Source organism: Passer montanus, unplaced genomic scaffold (assembly GCF_014805655.1).
Source record: "Passer montanus isolate IOZ18808 unplaced genomic scaffold, ASM1480565v1 scaffold48, whole genome shotgun sequence".
NCBI classification, from domain to species: Eukaryota; Metazoa; Chordata; class Aves; order Passeriformes; family Passeridae; genus Passer; species Passer montanus.
This window is the reverse complement of record NW_024369707.1, coordinates 4,026,903-4,042,788: the sequence shown is the minus strand read 5'-3', so window position 1 is coordinate 4,042,788 and position 15,886 is coordinate 4,026,903. Positions and strand designations below refer to the sequence as shown.

Sequence of the window (15,886 nt, the reverse complement as noted above, 5' to 3'; positions counted from 1 at the left end):
TTGGGGAAAAAAAATTGCAGTAATTTTAGGGGGAGGAGGTGTTTCTACTTAAAGAAATGCTGGGTAACTGTTGATTCTATCTCCATGATAATTCCCAGTCCTTGAATTCACATTCCTTAATGAGGCATTTTAGGCTTAGGAAGGCAGTTTGTAGTTGGATACCTGATGGAACAACTTGGTCTCTCTGTAAAAGACATGTTCACAGGCACCACAGGAATGTGGCTTTTCTCTTGCACCAATATTTATGAAAAGTAACTTTTGCATCAAGGACAGTAAAACTATTGTAACACAAAGATTCATTTTGCTGTGTCAAGAAATCCTTTGCAAATAAAAGCAAATGTTTTCCCCAGTTCCAACATCTGTAAAAAACCCACAGGCATCCAAAGCTAAGCTAACTTTTCATAAACAATAAGAAGGACAATCTTCTGTGAATAACTATTTTAGCCTTTCTAACTAAGCTTTGCCATCAGATTGCTGCAATTTATTGTTCTCTTTTTCTTTTTCTTTTGCAAATCATAACCATAACTGTGGAGAGGTTTTGATCTATTTAATTACAAGAATTCCAGTTGTGCAACTGGTGGCCTATTGTTTCTCTTCAATGCCTGGTCAAGTGTGATTTTTAGAAATAGGAGAGGAATCTGAATAGTCATTGAGACTGAGGTTTTCCCAAGAAAGATGTTGGTGGCCTAATTTGAGATAACAGCTATGATATTGGTATATGAAAGTTCAGGAGGTGGCTTCTATTCAATAATAATTCTTCATGACTTCACAGTATTTGTATTCTGCTTAGTCCTTGCTATACAGATCTCTGGAAGACCCCAATTATCAAATGCATGACATGAAAAGTCATTTGTTTGCATTAATACCATGCTGTTAAAACTGTTTTATGGTTCAACTATAGAGAAAAAAACCACAAAACACTGTGTTGATATGGTGTTTAGCAAGAAGAGGTGGTAGCAAGAGAGCAGTTTGGATATATATGCCCTCTAGGTTTCAGTAACTTACTGAGGTAATGGATTTAGTAAAGAGTAAATTAATGTTTTTCTCACACTGTTGCCTAGACATCGTATAGAAAAACAAAAAGCTTAGTGGTAAAATGTGTGTTTACCTTTTATTCTAACTCTTCCTGGATCACCCTTCTCTCCTTTTTCCCCATGCTGTCCAGCAGAACCAGGAGTCCCCTTATTGACAAAGAAAAGAGTTGTCAGTTATCTCCAGCAAGAAATCAAACGGGGAATTGAAAGGAAAATGAGATATCTATCTCTTGCATGGTTTCCCCAAAAAAGACCAGTTAAAGTAACCAACAGGACACTGGTCTCTTGTGATGGTCAAAAAGGGGAGTGTGAATGGCATGTGGTCTTTTCAGGCTGACTGTGCCACCTGCACAGATGCACAGCCGTGCTGGTTTTTCATTAATTGATGTTTGGTGATGAGGGAAGAAGCCACCCACGGAAATGATTTTTCTGAGACGAGCTGCTGAGAGCTTGTTCCTTGCCTAATAACACCAATCAGTGACTCATTTTGAAGACTGACACTTTGCTAAACCACTAGAGAGCTGAACATGCCTGTGTGAACACACATGTTAAAAATGAACAAACCCCCAGGAAATCTCAAATTGAGGAACCAAAATCACTATAACAACTGAAAGAAATTGTAATGCCAGAGCACTGTGCCCACAGCTGCACAGATGTGGGACTGCAAGTGTAAGAATATCAAGAGACAAATGATTCATTAACTCTTCCCACTGCAGATTTCAACCCACAACCTGCTGAGGAAGGGAATCTCTGGCGGGTGGTGACTGCTGGATGAGGCTGCCCTCCCAGAAGTGAACACAGCACAAAGTAAGTGATGCTTTTTGCTCTGAATGAAAACTCACAAAGCCACCAATAAAAAATTTAGTCTAGTTAGGTACATTATACTCTTAGATGAATAACATGTTTAGAGGAGAAAATAAATACTTTTCTATATTTTTATGCTGATTTTTGCTTTCAGCTGTCCATTCAGGGTGCAATTTTCATATCACCATTGGTCAAGTTCTTGCAACAGTATACATGGATCAAGACATCCATGTGAAATTTACACAGAAGTAAAAGGCCACTAAGGTAAAACAACTAGGGTATTATTTAGGCAGCTTCCTCTGTTACTCAAAATCTTTCCCTTAAAAATAGGTGGAGCAAAACCAATTTATAATGTGATTTTAAATCAGGCAGCAGACCTAAAAAATGTGTATCTGAAACTAGAAGTGACTATTTGTTACAATGTCTAGATCTTCAAGTAGGCTGTGATGAGTTATTAGTGTCTGAAAAGAAAATTAAATATTTGGGAAGAGAGCAGAAAAATGGTCCATTAGACCAAAGCTCTTCTGTACTGAAGTGAATTATTTCCTTCCAAAGTGATTACTTTGTCCTTGTTACTCAATTAAGTAACCTAGGAACAACAAAGCTCAGGACAAGGCTTCAAGCCTTACTTCAGAGCCACAAGGGCTAAAACATACTCTCAAAAGTAACAAAAACATCAGAATCTCACATACACCACTCAGGTTTTAAGAAAAAAAAGCAAATGTAAATCTTCTAATGAAACGATTGGAACTTGAATGAGAGCCCTTCCACCTCCTTCTCTCAGACTCACAGTGGATTTGTTTGCTTTTTTTCCTTTTGAAAGAACATGTTCTGAAAACTTTTAAGCAATTCCTTATGTGAGCAAACAGTTCTGCTATTAAAACAAGCCCACATCTCAAAAAAAAATAAAACAAAAACCAACCAAGGACAACAAAAAAAGGCACAAAAACCCCCTCTAAACATGCCCCTCAAAACAACCCAAAAACTCAACCATAATACAACGGTTATAAAGTAAGGCATATCTACCTAGATTTTCAAAGAAAAACCTCTCACACACAAGAAAGTGTATTAAAAAAACCCTTCTGTTTGGCCTTATCATGGCATGCAGCATCCTGGATGTACGTTCCTTATGTCGGACCAGAAGAAGTAGATCAAAATCACAGCAAGACCAATAAATTACCATATACTGTATTCCTAAAGCAGTTAAATTAAGTGGTGTTTTGAATTGCTGCTCACTCTGGGGACTAAGATAAACTATATGAAGCACATTAAAGAAAGTCTACTCCCAAAAGTAAAAGCTTGTTTCACTGGACTATAATAAGCTAAAGCAGATAAAAGTTCCAGATAGTTTTCCAGGGCACTTTCTCCACCATTCTGCTTAAATGCCTCCTGAATTGAGAGGTAGCTTGATGTTGTTTGCTGAAGCTCATGAGAAGTACTCACAGGGAGCCCTGGTGATCCCAGTGCACCGGATAAGCCTGGGTCACCCTTTTCTCCGTGTCTTCCAGGGTATCCCATTTGTCCTTTCCTTCCTGGAGTACCTGGAGGTCCTTGCACACCACGGGGACCAGGAGGACCAGCACTGCATGAGCAGAGGCCTTGACTTCCTACATGAAAGTGTCAAAAGTACATTGAAACAGCTGAAAAATTATTACACAAAAAAAATAAGGCTGCCCTTTTTCTTTTCTATGTGAGTAGTGCATCACATCTAGACCATTTTATCTCATGTTATCTCACCTGGAGAGGATTATCAGTCCCCTTTACAGTGCTGAGTAACTCTGCACTAACAGGACTCTGCTAACTCAGAAGCACCAATACCAACAGTAGCTCTGTACTTTGGTGGGCCTAAACCTCCAAGTTACCATGAACTTCTTGCACATTTAGATTTGACACTTTTGGCAAAGGTTTCATGCTCAAATTGTTGTTATCCAGGCCAACTTACCCTTCTCTCCTTTTGCCCCTTTTCTTCCTGGAAGGCCGATCTGACCTTTTGGTCCAGGTTCTCCAGGGATCCCTCTGTCAGTACAGATTACACCTTTGAAAAAAACAAATTTTCCAGCCAGTATAAGTCAGGTTTATTGTTTCCCCTGCTTACGTCCTCCTCTCCCTTCTCTTATTATTCTCACATAAAAAGTTAGAGATCTTATTAAATGCTTTACAAATTTTTGCTTATAGATTATAGTGCAACAGACAGTATGGCTGGAGTTGATGTTGACACATTCCTTCTCATTGCCACTGCTATCTTTTTCTACTTAGAACTTTACTTTTTCTTTTCTAAAGGATGCAGATTTGGGTTTCCTCATCAGTATTTTTAACTTAAACAGTTAAAAAACTTGTTTGTTAGAGCAAAGCACTTTGGTCTAATGAACAATTTTAAATTTTAATTTTAGTATGTGTGTTACTTTTGTGGGTTTAAATCACCCAGAAAACTATGAAAATCTTGAAATCTTGCTGATCAAAAGCTAATAGGAAAAATATGGTTTCAACATCCCATGAAAACTTTGAAATAGCTGTCAAAATGCACTTGTCAACTCCTCTGTATTTGTAGCACCAACAAAAGCTATGGATCTATGAATCTGCAGAATTCTATTCATGTTATATGTATTGTTTTTGAACCTACTGGGTAGTCCAGGTAAGCCTTGTCTTCCTGGCTGTCCTGGTAGGCCTGGTGGTCCAGGAAATCCTGGTCTTCCTGGGATTAATTCACCTGTTCCAGGCAAACCAGGGTCCCCTTGAAAACCTTGAGGTCCTGGTGCCCCACTTACTCCTGGCAGGCCAGGAAGACCTGAGAAAAAAAAGAAAGGTAAATAGCCCATACAGCATTAATGTGAGATATCAAGGAGGAAACTCCAGACCATTCAGGACTGCCCTGAAAAATAGCTTCTGTACAACTAATGCTTGAATCCTTAGGTTTTTCAGGATCTACAAGAAAAGAGGCTCCTTTTCAAATGCTTCTTTTCCTCCTTCTCTCCGTTACCTCTTTTCCAGACATCCCAGTTACTCCAGCTCCTCCTACAGAGCAAAGCCATTCTCAGCACATCTCTTTATATATTTTTGAGATGGAAAGCAGAAATTTTAAGCACAGCACTCCAGACACAGTTATACCGTGGGTCTACCATGGTAGTATTTTCCTTTGTTTTCTGTTCCTTTTCTAGTCATTCTTAATGTTCTGCTTGGATCATTTTGTTTCTTTTTCTGGCTATTAAGTGCTGAGTTAATATTTTTACTGAACAGTCTTTACAGTTGGTGACTTGCATCAAGCAAGAGCAAAGAACAGTTTTCTTTCAGCTGCTTTCTTTCCTTCTGGTGTATAGTTCACATTTCTCCTCTACTTCTCTTACTTGTTCCATCATATCCTGGTCTTCCTAGAAGGCCTGAAGGACCAATTGGTCCAACTGACCCCATTTCACCAACAGGACCTGGAAATCCAGGATCTCCTCGTGGACCTACAGAGAATTACAGAAACATGTGAGTTGAACACCTTTAAGTTGACAGCTTAAATCTAAATTAAGCTGCAACCAAAATTACAATTTGGAAGCTACACAAGAGTAAAATAACTCATGAAACATTTTAAAATGTGTAACAATTTAATTTTAATGTGGGAGGATTTGGTTACTTTTCTATGGATTCCAGCCCATATCACAAGCACATTTTTAACTCTTGATCACTTTGTAGAAGCATCTTTGTGCTGTGTATTACAAAATGCTGAGAGAAATGTTTGCCCAAAATAAACACATATAGCATTTAAAATAAATAACGGATTTCATGTTATGTGCTTTGGCAGTACACAGAGGCAGGTCATTTCAGGATCACCTTAGATGAAATTATTCAGATTTTTAAAAGTGTATTTTCAAAATTGCTACAAATAATAAAATTTAAAATTGCAAGTACATACTGATAAAGAAAACCTGAATCAGATGCAAACAGCTTCATTAAATTGGAAAAATAACATATTGGCAGTAGTTCTGTTCTCTATTGTTCTACAGGCCTCTTTCTCTGAAGATTGTATCCACTCACACACCATGCATATGAATGAATGTTACTTGAAATATTAAGTATGGGGTTGTTTGTTGTATAGGCTGGAAACCATGGAAGTCTGTGGAAAAAATTTAATTTATTTTAGGATAAGGCCGCTATCTAATGGGGAGGTTCTACTGAACTGGGGTTTTGTTGTAACTTCTGTGATCACAAGAAATTTCTAGTGCTGCACTGGAAATACAATTTATGATGAGCTCTCTGTTGAAATATTCTCACAAGACAAACTCTCCAGGTATTAGATGCAAAAGCACAACCTTGCAGGCAGCAGACCTGGCTGCTCCCCACTGCTTCCTGCTATGAAATAAAAACTTCCACACATCTTTTCACCCATTAGATGACTAAGATGGGGATAAAGGGAGCTGGGACATTAAAACCCAGCCTGAGGTTTAGGGAGGAAGGTAATAAATTGACAGGTGTTCTGTTGGGAGTACTAGTCCCAGGATTTCCCCCTGAAGAGAGGAAGCTGGATTGTAGTCTAAAATCTGTGTGTTGTGGCAATACAAAAACAGGAATCCTAAATGACAATGGCAAGGCAGGTGTTCTTATGTGCTGTCCATTAACCAGCACAGGCTTATTTTTCATTGATTTTTGGTAGCTATGCTTAGGTCCAAGAACAAGAGAGTCCTTCAGATCTAGTTGTGACTGTAGCACATAGATCTTTCACACAAACAAACATGTAATGTGACATTTGTATGTTTAACGTACTTCCAGGAAGATCAGCAAAACAAACACAAACATGTGGCCAAACTCACAAACAGCCTGTGGCCACTGGGAGTATTTTAGGATTCTGTCCCCTGCACCCTTAATGACCACTTTGACACCTTAGCAAAGCAGGTCCTGCACTTTATACAGCACAAAGACTAGTCAAAAATAGATATAACCTTTTATAGGAAGCGGTGGAGTTCCAACAGCTCCAGGAGGACCTGGGGGCCCTTTTTCTCCTGGATCCCCCTGTAAGAGTCCAACAATAATTTTTTTTAATGTATACAAATATATGGTGTACTAGAACGTAACTAAATATTTCAACAGTGGAGAGATATGTAAGGCTGTGACACACACTGCTCAGGAAACTTGATTTTGACATTCCCTTTTTCTCCTGGGTCCCCCTGTAAGAGTCCAACAATAATTTTTTTTTAATATATACAAATATATGGTGTACTAGAATGTAACTAAGTATTTCAACAGTGGAGAGATATGTAAGGATGTGACACACACCACCCAGGAAACTTGATTTTGACATCTTGCAGCATTTAAAACCAAGAAAAAAGATTTAAAATAATCATTATCTTTCAGGATACCAGTGGCTGAACAGTAATATATACATCAAACATATATATTTAACGCTTTAGAACATGTGACTGCTGTATTTTATTTCATTCATTTATTGTTAATATGACTCAACTACAGTAAATCAGTATCCATTTAACTGAGATATTTTGATTTAACAACCAATCTGTAATGAAAAATTACAGAAATTCTATATCAGGATTAGGAAATTACTTCTATGACAGATAAGCATAAAGGAAAGCAGTTTCACTGTCTAACAGCTATTATCAATGGTAAGAGATACTGAAAGCTCTTACAAGAAGTTTAAAACATCTGCATTAGGGAAACATGAAAGTGCTTGCTAATGGTGAGGAAAATCACTTCTGCTTGGAGGTTTTCTAAATTAACTTGGATTTTGCTACTGAGAATTGCAAGTGAAGTGGACTTTAGGGAAGTCTTTTATGTGGCAAATTGTATTAGACCTTTTGCTTTGTAGATTAGAAATCAGCTCTCCTTTTTCAGCAAATGGGAACTGAGAAAACAAGAATGTCAATGTGGGAACTGCGTAGTGAGGCTGCATTCCCAGACTGGACTCCAGGGCCTTTTAGGACACAGACAAGGAGAACTGGATACCCATCTTTACACAAGTGAAAACAAGGTCTCTATGCCCCTTTCTTGCCTTTTTTTTTTTTTTTTTAATGGTATCTTTAGAGAAGTTAGACAGTTCTGTCACTTACTGCTGCCCTCTTGATCTCTGGCCTGTTTCCTTTGACTGCATCTTGCAGAATGAAAAAATATCCTTGTGTCTTCTTTGTTTCTTTGAAACAGGAACATAACATAAATTTGTCTTTCCTAATGACACAGAAGAGCCTTCTGTGTGGCAGGAAAGAAAAAGTAAAACTAGTATTTTTCCTCCTCTGATAATTTTAGAAAGCATTTTGAGCTTTAAAATTAATTTAATGATGATAAATAAAGATTTGTATAATGGATGTATTTGGCCCAAGTCTTATATAATTTTCATGCTGATTTTAAAATTACACAACCAGAACACAAGAAAGAACTAAAGACTAATGAGCCACTGTCAAACATGTCTGTTCTTGGTATCTCAAGTAATAAATTCCAGTTGTGGTCTCTGAAATCTGGTTTTAGGCTGTTAGGGGTAATGACCCTCTCTGGCTGGCAGCTGCTGTTTGCTCTGTTTTCACCATTGGTACACTCCTACACAATGGCATAGATCTCTTTAGATTATTTTGTTGACTGATACTGTTTTCTCTTCCCATAAAAACTTCAGGAGAATCAACTTTCCAACAGTTTATTTAAAAAAAAAATCGTGTTGCCAGCATCCAGGCTTAGGCATCAAAAGCTATGGCAACAATTCCTTGAAGTCCACTCTTTGCTTTTAGAAACAGTTACCATCTTTTAAAGATGAAATCTACTTTCAATGCAACTGGGTTTTTTTTCTGAGTCTCTACACCTTAAATCTGAATGCATCTTAGATTTTCTATGAACGTGTTTGTTTCAGAAAAATCTACACAAGGACAGGCTATTCCCAGGAGAAGCTACAATCATATTTTTGTTTCTTAAGTGTATGTGATTTTTAGTGGATCCTAAGCCACAGCTGGTGAGGGCAGCTGAACAGTTGATGCAGTCTGGATAGGTCTGCCCCTCTCAGGAATACTCAGATTTCTCCAGTGACTTCCCAATCAAAACTACAGCATCTGTGCAATCACTCAGGATTCTGCATATCTGTAGCAGTTACCCTTTTTTTATCAAGTTGTGTCTATTCTTGATTTGATTTCTTTTGCTCTGGGCACCAGCAATTGTAATTTCATCTTTCTGAATCATTACTGCAGGACTTCAACCATTCCCCTAGCATAACCTACGAACAATTAATCATGGTTTTTGTTTACTGTTTGTAGTGTTAACTGATGGCTCAGATGGAGTCTGAGGAATGCACTATTCTGTCTATAATGTGACTTGTCTCAAGTTTGTTAATGAGGCCCCAAATTAAAACAATATGTACATCAGGGTGAGAACTTTTGAATAACAAAACACTTAAGATTTGATTCTAGATTTTGGGAGTACTGGACTGCAATGAATTTTCTGTTTAAATCTGATATGAATGTTTCACTTTAATTAGTACCTAAATGATATCATTGTGTTGTGAAGTTGATAACAGCCAAAGGGGATGAAAAGTAACATCTGTGGGCATTTTTTTCCCCTGGGTATGACCACATAATTAAAATCTTGGCTGAAGAAGCTGGTCTAGCATTCACCTGGCAGTCCTACCTTTGAAAGTAAGTCTGTGACTAAGCTAGATGTTTTTATTGTACTTTTACTTATTTACTTTATGTGTTTGCCATTTCTCATTTGTAAACATGCTTTGAAAAACTGTCTCTTGCTTTATATTTGTGTGCTTTCTACTGTGTCTTTAGCTGTACACTACTTATGACAAGTTTGCATCAGCCACAGTTTACTTCTTTGTATTACCACAGATTATGCAGAGCATGTTCCAATCTTAATCTTTCATTTATAACAGAGGTCGGTGATTTTTGTGCAAATCTCTTGAAGAAAATTTACTGGCTTATAAGCAGTTAAAAAAATTTTCAGAGGGAAATAAACACTCCTAGACTTTGTCTTCCAGAATATTTAAGCCAAGTTCATTAGTGTCATAATTTCTACAATAATGTTTTTCTCCTCTGTACTGTGATAATAACTTTGATGAGCTTTTCAGCCTTGGTGTCTCTACTGATGATTCTGTCACCCACCTTCTGCATTGCAGCATTTCACTTCTCCTCTTGCTCATACACTGCTGACCACTTGGACCCTATCCCAGGACTCCTTAGCCTTTCCCCCTGGCTAGACTCACTGCTGCTTTGCTCCCTCTAGGGTAGCATCCAGAACTGCTTTTTTCTTCTGAATGTGCTTTACCATTGTAGATTCCATAGGAAATATAACAGTTCCCTTCATTCAAGTCTTTGCTGTTATTCAGAATTACAATATGATCCAGTAGTCAGAATTTCATTGGTTTTACAGCCTCCAGAAGAAAATTCCATAAACTTTGTCCTGAAATGTCACTAGACTGACACCTGGATCATCTGAAATTGTTTTAAGCATCTCTTCCACTCTTTAAATATTTTCCTGGTTTATTGCTTAACCCTGGGATGTGACACCTACACTTCTAATCCCTAATGGAAAGCAGCAGGTATTGTAAACAAAAGAAAGTTAGTGTCATCTAAGTGGGCCAAAGTAGGAAATGTTTAAGCACAGCTGGTGTGAAGGAGTCCACTTCCTCACCATTGTGATAAACATCTTGGAACAGTTGCTTAAGTGAACAGATTGAACACATGCCAAGAGATTTTGGTAAATCATGCAAACAGGCCCATCTGAATGGAATTTTGCCACCTCATTTGGGGCCAGTTTTTATCCTTGTTTATAGGATCATACTGTTAACTAAATAGCAGCTTCCTTTACCTCCCATACCTCCCTGGGGAATGCAGCTCAACTGTGAATACCTTGCAGAGAACAATTAATGGATTAGGTAGCTATCCTGGTATACTTACAGGTAACTACTGGGATTAAAAAATAGAATATCAACTATAAAAATAGAATAAATAGAATAGAATTCCCACTCTCACATGCACCAGCTATGAATGTTTTCTTACATTGCTATTTTCTACTGTGGTGATGAATAACTATAACTATTATGAAAACAGTAAACCTTTACAGAAATTATGACTGAATAAAGGGAAATGGCCTGATAAGTGGGTACATTTGGGAGAAATACTGGCACAGAAGGGAGTGGGGTGTGAATGTGTAATTTTTTTACCTGTATGCCTGGATAGCCAGGTTGTCCAGGAAAACCAGCAAATCCTGTTTCACCCTGGAAAGGATCGCATAAATACAAATTAATTAATCTGTTAAGACATAATTAATTGAGCAAAACCCAGTCATACAGTAGTGTCATGTTATAGTTGTGTCCACAGAGAATTCATTGGGTTTGTACAGTGGTGTTTCACAGAATCTCTTGTGTTGGAAAATTCAGAGCATGTATTGCTAGGTTATTCAGACAGTGCTCAGCAGATTCAGCGAAGCTGGGGCACAGAATTAGCTGGAATACATACCAGCAGTCTCTGATAGACTGTCTGCTTAATACAGCTGAAATTGGTTGGCTGCTTGCTGAATGATTCTCTTAAACTACTGCATGGAAAGTAGCTGCACATCATTTTTTTTATGATTTTCTAATATACTCATCCAGCCAGTACTCAAACTCTTTAGGGGTAGGCAAGAGTGAAAAACAAAGTGAAAAGTATTTTTGCAGATAAAACAGTCACCTGGAACATAACTCTAGAGGCAAATATTTATACATTAATGGGATTTATGAACAGCATGATCACTACCTTAACTAGAGTTGGGCAAGATATAGATCTATATACATACATCTATTGTTCTTTATTCCAGTAAGATGTTGTAAGTTCATAAGTAAAATTCAGCAGACTTAGCATCACCGGAATTTCTCAAGCCAGAAACATGAACAAAGCATGCATGCACTACAAAATTACACAAACAATGTCACCATAAAAAACAAAGTTAACATGCTGCATAACTTTTTATATTATGCTGTATGTGTGTCCCACTGACTTTTCCTCCTCTTTGCAACTTCAGATTCCATTAGGATATTTCAGCCAAATTTCAGAGTGGCAGCAATTCAAAGACACAGAGTTCATGCAGCTTCTGTGGCAACAGGTAGCAGAATAGAAAAGAAGGAATGCAATCTGATCTGTGAAATATGTGGAAATTCCAAATCTGCACAAATCCACAGAAAACAAAATCTTATTGATCCCACTGTTCAGAGCTGCTCATACTTTCTGCCTTCATACCTTCATTCCAGGAAAACCTGCAGGTCCGTAAGAACCAGGATGACCCTAATAAGAGCAAGTAGACTGTAAGTTAAAACAGTAAAAACTTATTTAAAATTAAACCTATTCAGAACTGCTGATGGTTAATGTTACATAGATAAATATTACTTGGGATATCTTCCAAAAGCATTGCAAAGCTTTTGCAAATAGTTTCTGTGAGAAACGGACAAGAATTAGAACTATAGACCAAAGCAAGCCAGTCAAATTTTCCCGTAACTTTTTTTACCATATTGCATCAAGCACAGTAGTGGAATGCTGCTCCACTTTAGCCCTGTTAGGCAAATCCAGCACAAGTAAAGCTGCTGTAAAAAACTACCACCAACACGTATGGAGAACATTAAAATTACTGTGTTAGTACTGTGCTGTTCCAGAGCAGCTTTGTGCTGGTCCAAATATTTAGAGGATAACCCTACAGATTTATTTTCTTTCCAAGGAAAGTCTGTAGGAGCTTATTTTTAATTCTGAGACAGAGTAAGTCCCAGGGCAAGTCTCCTAAATATTCTATACAGGAAGCATGAGAGATTACTTTAAAAAATCCTTAAAGTCTTTCTTGAAATTGCAAACTTAAACTGCCTAATTATAGTGAATTTGTGATATAATTTATTGTGTAACTTTCTTACCTGCAATCCAGGGAATCCAGGAAGGCCTTTTTCACCCTTTTCTCCTCTCCCAAGTGCGCCCTGGAGCAGTCAAAATATTTTTTTTAACCAAGATGTTCAGTGAAGTGTGCCATACATTTTAATTTTTGTGCATGTTTACTAAATGATGTGTACATTACATAGATGGATCTTGTTTCACTTGTGAGGCTCAGTCACTGGGGCTGACTTCGCACAGCATCACCAGCAGTGCCTAAGTAGCTCCAGTTATTTGAGGAACCTGCTCTGGTCTCCTCCCTAAGTTTCATATTACTTCAGCAGTTGAATTGGTATATGTTTTTTCCAAAGTTTTGGGCATCATTTGACCTGCTTCAGTTGATTTGTCTGTTCCTGCTTATGACTAACAAGTGTATGTATTATCATTACATAGACAGCTAGTACTGGAGCATGCATATAAAGCCCATCTTTTCAATATAAAAATGATAGAAAAAGATTAGCTTTGTTCTCTTTTCCAGTGCCAAGTAATAGTGGTCTTTTTATGATGGAAAATGAACTTCTGAAAAAGTGCCAGACTTACAACTCAGAAATGTGATGTTCATGCTTCTCATTTCTTCTGCTACAAAGCTAAATAAGTTTTTAACATAAACTAAATTAATTCTTTTGTCTCCAATTTCCCTTTTTTTCCTGAGATCTGGCAGCTTCCTGCCTATGGATTTTCCTCTTCTGGCACCTCAATGCTTAAATTGATCATGTTGACAGAAAGAAAAGAAAATTTAGAATAGACATTAAAAAGCAACCCTCTCTCCAAACAGGTGACTGCCTTCTCTGCCCTTGGGGATATCCACAATGTCAAGTTAAAAGTCTGTCCTCAGCCTTCTGTGGTAAATATACATGATGCCCCACTAAGAACACATTCATATCATTTCTGTTTCTCTTCTTGAGGAAAAATAATCTGTACTTGTATTTTCTTCACAGTTCCAATCCATTATGTCAACAGCCCAACTGGCAACAACACTGACTTTTTGCTACCAGGCAACATTCCATAGGTATGTATAAAACACTCAGATTTTCCAAAGGGTTTTGAAATATTTTTGCTTTCACGCTGATTTAGGCGGTGATTAAATTTCACAGCCAAAAAAGCTGTGCTTTAGAAGTTTAACATAATAACCACACAAGGATTTTTGCCAGCACCATGGGAAAAAAAAGTCCCATTACTTACTTTGGGTCCACGTGACCCTCTGGATCCTGTTACCCCAGGTAATCCTTTTTGGCCCTACATATAAAAGGAAAGTTTTTGTGTATATTAATATGCAGGATATGCTAGGTGCTGCTTAATGTTTTTAAAGTCCTACTCTGAATTAGAAGTGTTAAATGGTATGTTTTTAAGCACTGGGTGTATTTCTTTAGGTGTCCTAGACACAAGAAAACCAAGAAAAGCATTTATGTACTTATCTGTATTTCTGTTAATGCTGTCAAACCAGCATAATGACTGTGGAGGGAGATATATGTATCTTTTCACTTGCAAGGATCTGCAGGTCAGGGCTTTGTTCCCACAAACATGCCATGACAGTAGTTCTTTTTTTCATTTGCTGCTCTCTTTGGTTTGATGCAAGTACTCACAAGCATCAAATCTACACTTTTGAGCACAGCCCCAGTCTGAATAGCTGCTTACATGGCCATGACTGTGTTGTGTTGTAGAGAAGCAAATGTCCCACTTCCCAGGAACCTAGGGAGTTTATGGAGGTTCTTTTGGTCCTTTCCCTCTCTTCATACACCTGTATAGCAGCTGTTTGCATGATCAAAGCCCAAGGTCCAACGTGAAATCTACTGGTTCCCTGAGTTGAGGCTGCAAGGAGCTGGCAATGCCAACTTTACCTTTTCATTTGTGTATTTGAGGAAATCAGACTTGAGGATGCAGAGTGCTCTGTAACAATAGAAGGCTCTGTAACACAGTTTTTGTTTTAAAAAAACATGGGTTACAAACATTCTAATGTTCCAAGCCACTCAGCTGTAGCTATGATAGGTGTGATCTTAAAGAAGTACAAGTTGTTCGGGAAAGTTGTGGATGCCTCATTCTTAGAAATGTTCAAGGCCAGTTTGCATGAGGCTTTGAGCAATCTGGTCTAGTGGAAGGTGTCCCTCCATGGCAGAAGGATTGGGACTACCTGATCTTTAGGGACTCTTCCAACCCAAATGATTCCATTATTCTGTGATAAAACTTGCAATAAAAATTGACAACAAAATCACACAATTTTTATATTAAAAAGAGCACCTTAGAAGGGTTAGGGTTAGTTCAAAACTGTAGTTTGGAGTACAGTTGCAAGTGATAGGCAAAATTTTAAGTATTAGTAAGAGCCACAAAGAGATTCAATAGAAAAGTAACCAAATTTGCTAATGACAAGAACTGAAGAGCACTAAAGCAAAGGCAGTATCTCCTTTCTGCATCAAGACAGTCTTCCCTCCAGAACATGAGCTAAAGTAGGTGTGGTGTGTCCCCTCCTGAAAGCTTGTAGGAAGGGTGCTGAACACAGGATTCTGCTGCAGCTGGTAGTTTCTTACAGAAAGATAGGTATGTCTTGTGCCATCCTTGCAAAAATTACATCACAGGATTGTACTTGCCAAGTTGAGCACTGTTAAATATGATGACAAATTAACACCTTTTGTCCTTTGAACAGCTGAGCTCCAGGAGGTCCAACTAACAGTGGTGACCCAGGTGGCCCAGGCAGTCCAATGTCACCCTGTGGAAGCCAAAGCAACAGCAGAGATGTTCCATGCAGCATTTCAGTGACACAGCTTGTTTTCCTGTTGTACCATAGCACTACAGATTTCTGTGCTCACTAAAAATGCACTAATTACTTGCAGATAAAGGTTTGCACTGAGATCTGTAAGCCTCTTTACCATCTGCCCAGATTAGTAAGGTTGACAATCTAATCTATTCTCCTGACTCATTAAAAATTATGTTACAGCTAAGGAAATAAATGAGAATGCCTGGCTCCTGCTCCAAATCTGCTGTGGAGATAGTAGGTACAGGACAGTCAAATCTCTTATATGTATATACAGTCTCTCACGTTCTAGACCAAAGCCTTTGAGCACAAGACTTTGTGAATGTGAAATGAAATTATTGATTTGTTGTGGAAAGTTGTGTATGTTAGACACTTGCACAAATTCTAAGAACTGATTGCACCAATTCATAGAAGAAATATCAAATATTCCACATTGGCTCTATATA

General features: G+C 38.0%; 1 protein-coding gene across 4 annotated transcripts in view; it reads right to left on the bottom strand.

Moving 5' to 3' along the window:
- The window catches only part of COL4A4 (collagen type IV alpha 4 chain), a 67,745-nt gene that overhangs the window by 26,383 nt on the left and 25,476 nt on the right, over nucleotides 1-15,886 (bottom strand). For all 4 annotated transcript variants that reach the window (XM_039722411.1, XM_039722413.1, XM_039722414.1 and 1 more), the window contains exons 13-23: nucleotides 15,315-15,395; nucleotides 13,877-13,930; nucleotides 12,682-12,741; nucleotides 12,023-12,067; nucleotides 10,972-11,025; nucleotides 6,758-6,827; nucleotides 5,180-5,284; nucleotides 4,459-4,623; nucleotides 3,781-3,873; nucleotides 3,282-3,445; nucleotides 1,109-1,181 (exon numbers count right to left, since the gene is read on the bottom strand). In XM_039722411.1, coding sequence (XP_039578345.1) covers nucleotides 1,109-1,181; nucleotides 3,282-3,445; nucleotides 3,781-3,873; nucleotides 4,459-4,623; nucleotides 5,180-5,284; nucleotides 6,758-6,827; nucleotides 10,972-11,025; nucleotides 12,023-12,067; nucleotides 12,682-12,741; nucleotides 13,877-13,930; nucleotides 15,315-15,395 — 964 coding nt within the window. The remainder of the gene's footprint in view (nucleotides 1-1,108; nucleotides 1,182-3,281; nucleotides 3,446-3,780; nucleotides 3,874-4,458; nucleotides 4,624-5,179; nucleotides 5,285-6,757; nucleotides 6,828-10,971; nucleotides 11,026-12,022; nucleotides 12,068-12,681; nucleotides 12,742-13,876; nucleotides 13,931-15,314; nucleotides 15,396-15,886) is intronic.